General features: G+C 38.2%; 1 protein-coding gene across 1 annotated transcript in view; it reads left to right on the top strand.

Annotated features, from left to right (window-relative positions):
- Positions 1-311: 311 nt before the first annotated feature.
- The window catches only part of LOC119588739 (trithorax group protein osa-like), a gene marked incomplete at its 5' end in the record, with an annotated part of 6,162 nt that continues 6,007 nt past the window's right edge, over positions 312-466 (top strand). The window contains 1 exon segment of the mRNA XM_037937380.1: positions 312-461. Within this exon segment, the coding sequence (XP_037793308.1) occupies positions 312-461 (150 nt within the window).

The raw sequence follows: 466 nt of genomic DNA, 5'->3' as shown, positions 1-466 counted from the left end.
AACTATCTCGATTATTTATTTTTTGTTTGTGTCTGTATGTAAGTACATTTGGCTCATATAGTTTTACTTAAATGTGTGAATGAGTGTTTATATTCCATGACTGTATGTTTGTGCATCAGCTTGTGTATGTGAATCTGAATAGAGAATTGTATGGAGCTTGAAGCAGCTTAAATGAAAAACAATTCAGCTTAGTAGGGTAATGCAGAAGTACCAATTTTCCAAATAGCCATATGGATAGATTATTTTATAATAAGTGTCACTTTCTTGGTGGAAAATTTTGAGATGACTAACCTCCAACTCACCCATTACAGGGAAATGCTTATACCTGTCTGGCCTGATCCCCGAGCCACTCACTTCCGAGGATGACTTCCGATTACTGGAACATGGAATCGGCTTTACCAACATTGTTGCTCGTACAACAAGGGGCTCGGCAGATCTTACACGCAAGGAGATTAAAGAAGGTAGG

This window comes from Penaeus monodon, chromosome 24 (assembly GCF_015228065.2).
Source record: "Penaeus monodon isolate SGIC_2016 chromosome 24, NSTDA_Pmon_1, whole genome shotgun sequence".
Taxonomy (NCBI): Eukaryota; Metazoa; Arthropoda; class Malacostraca; order Decapoda; family Penaeidae; genus Penaeus; species Penaeus monodon.
Note: the sequence above shows the minus strand (reverse complement) of the source record. Positions and strands in the feature narration are given on the sequence as shown.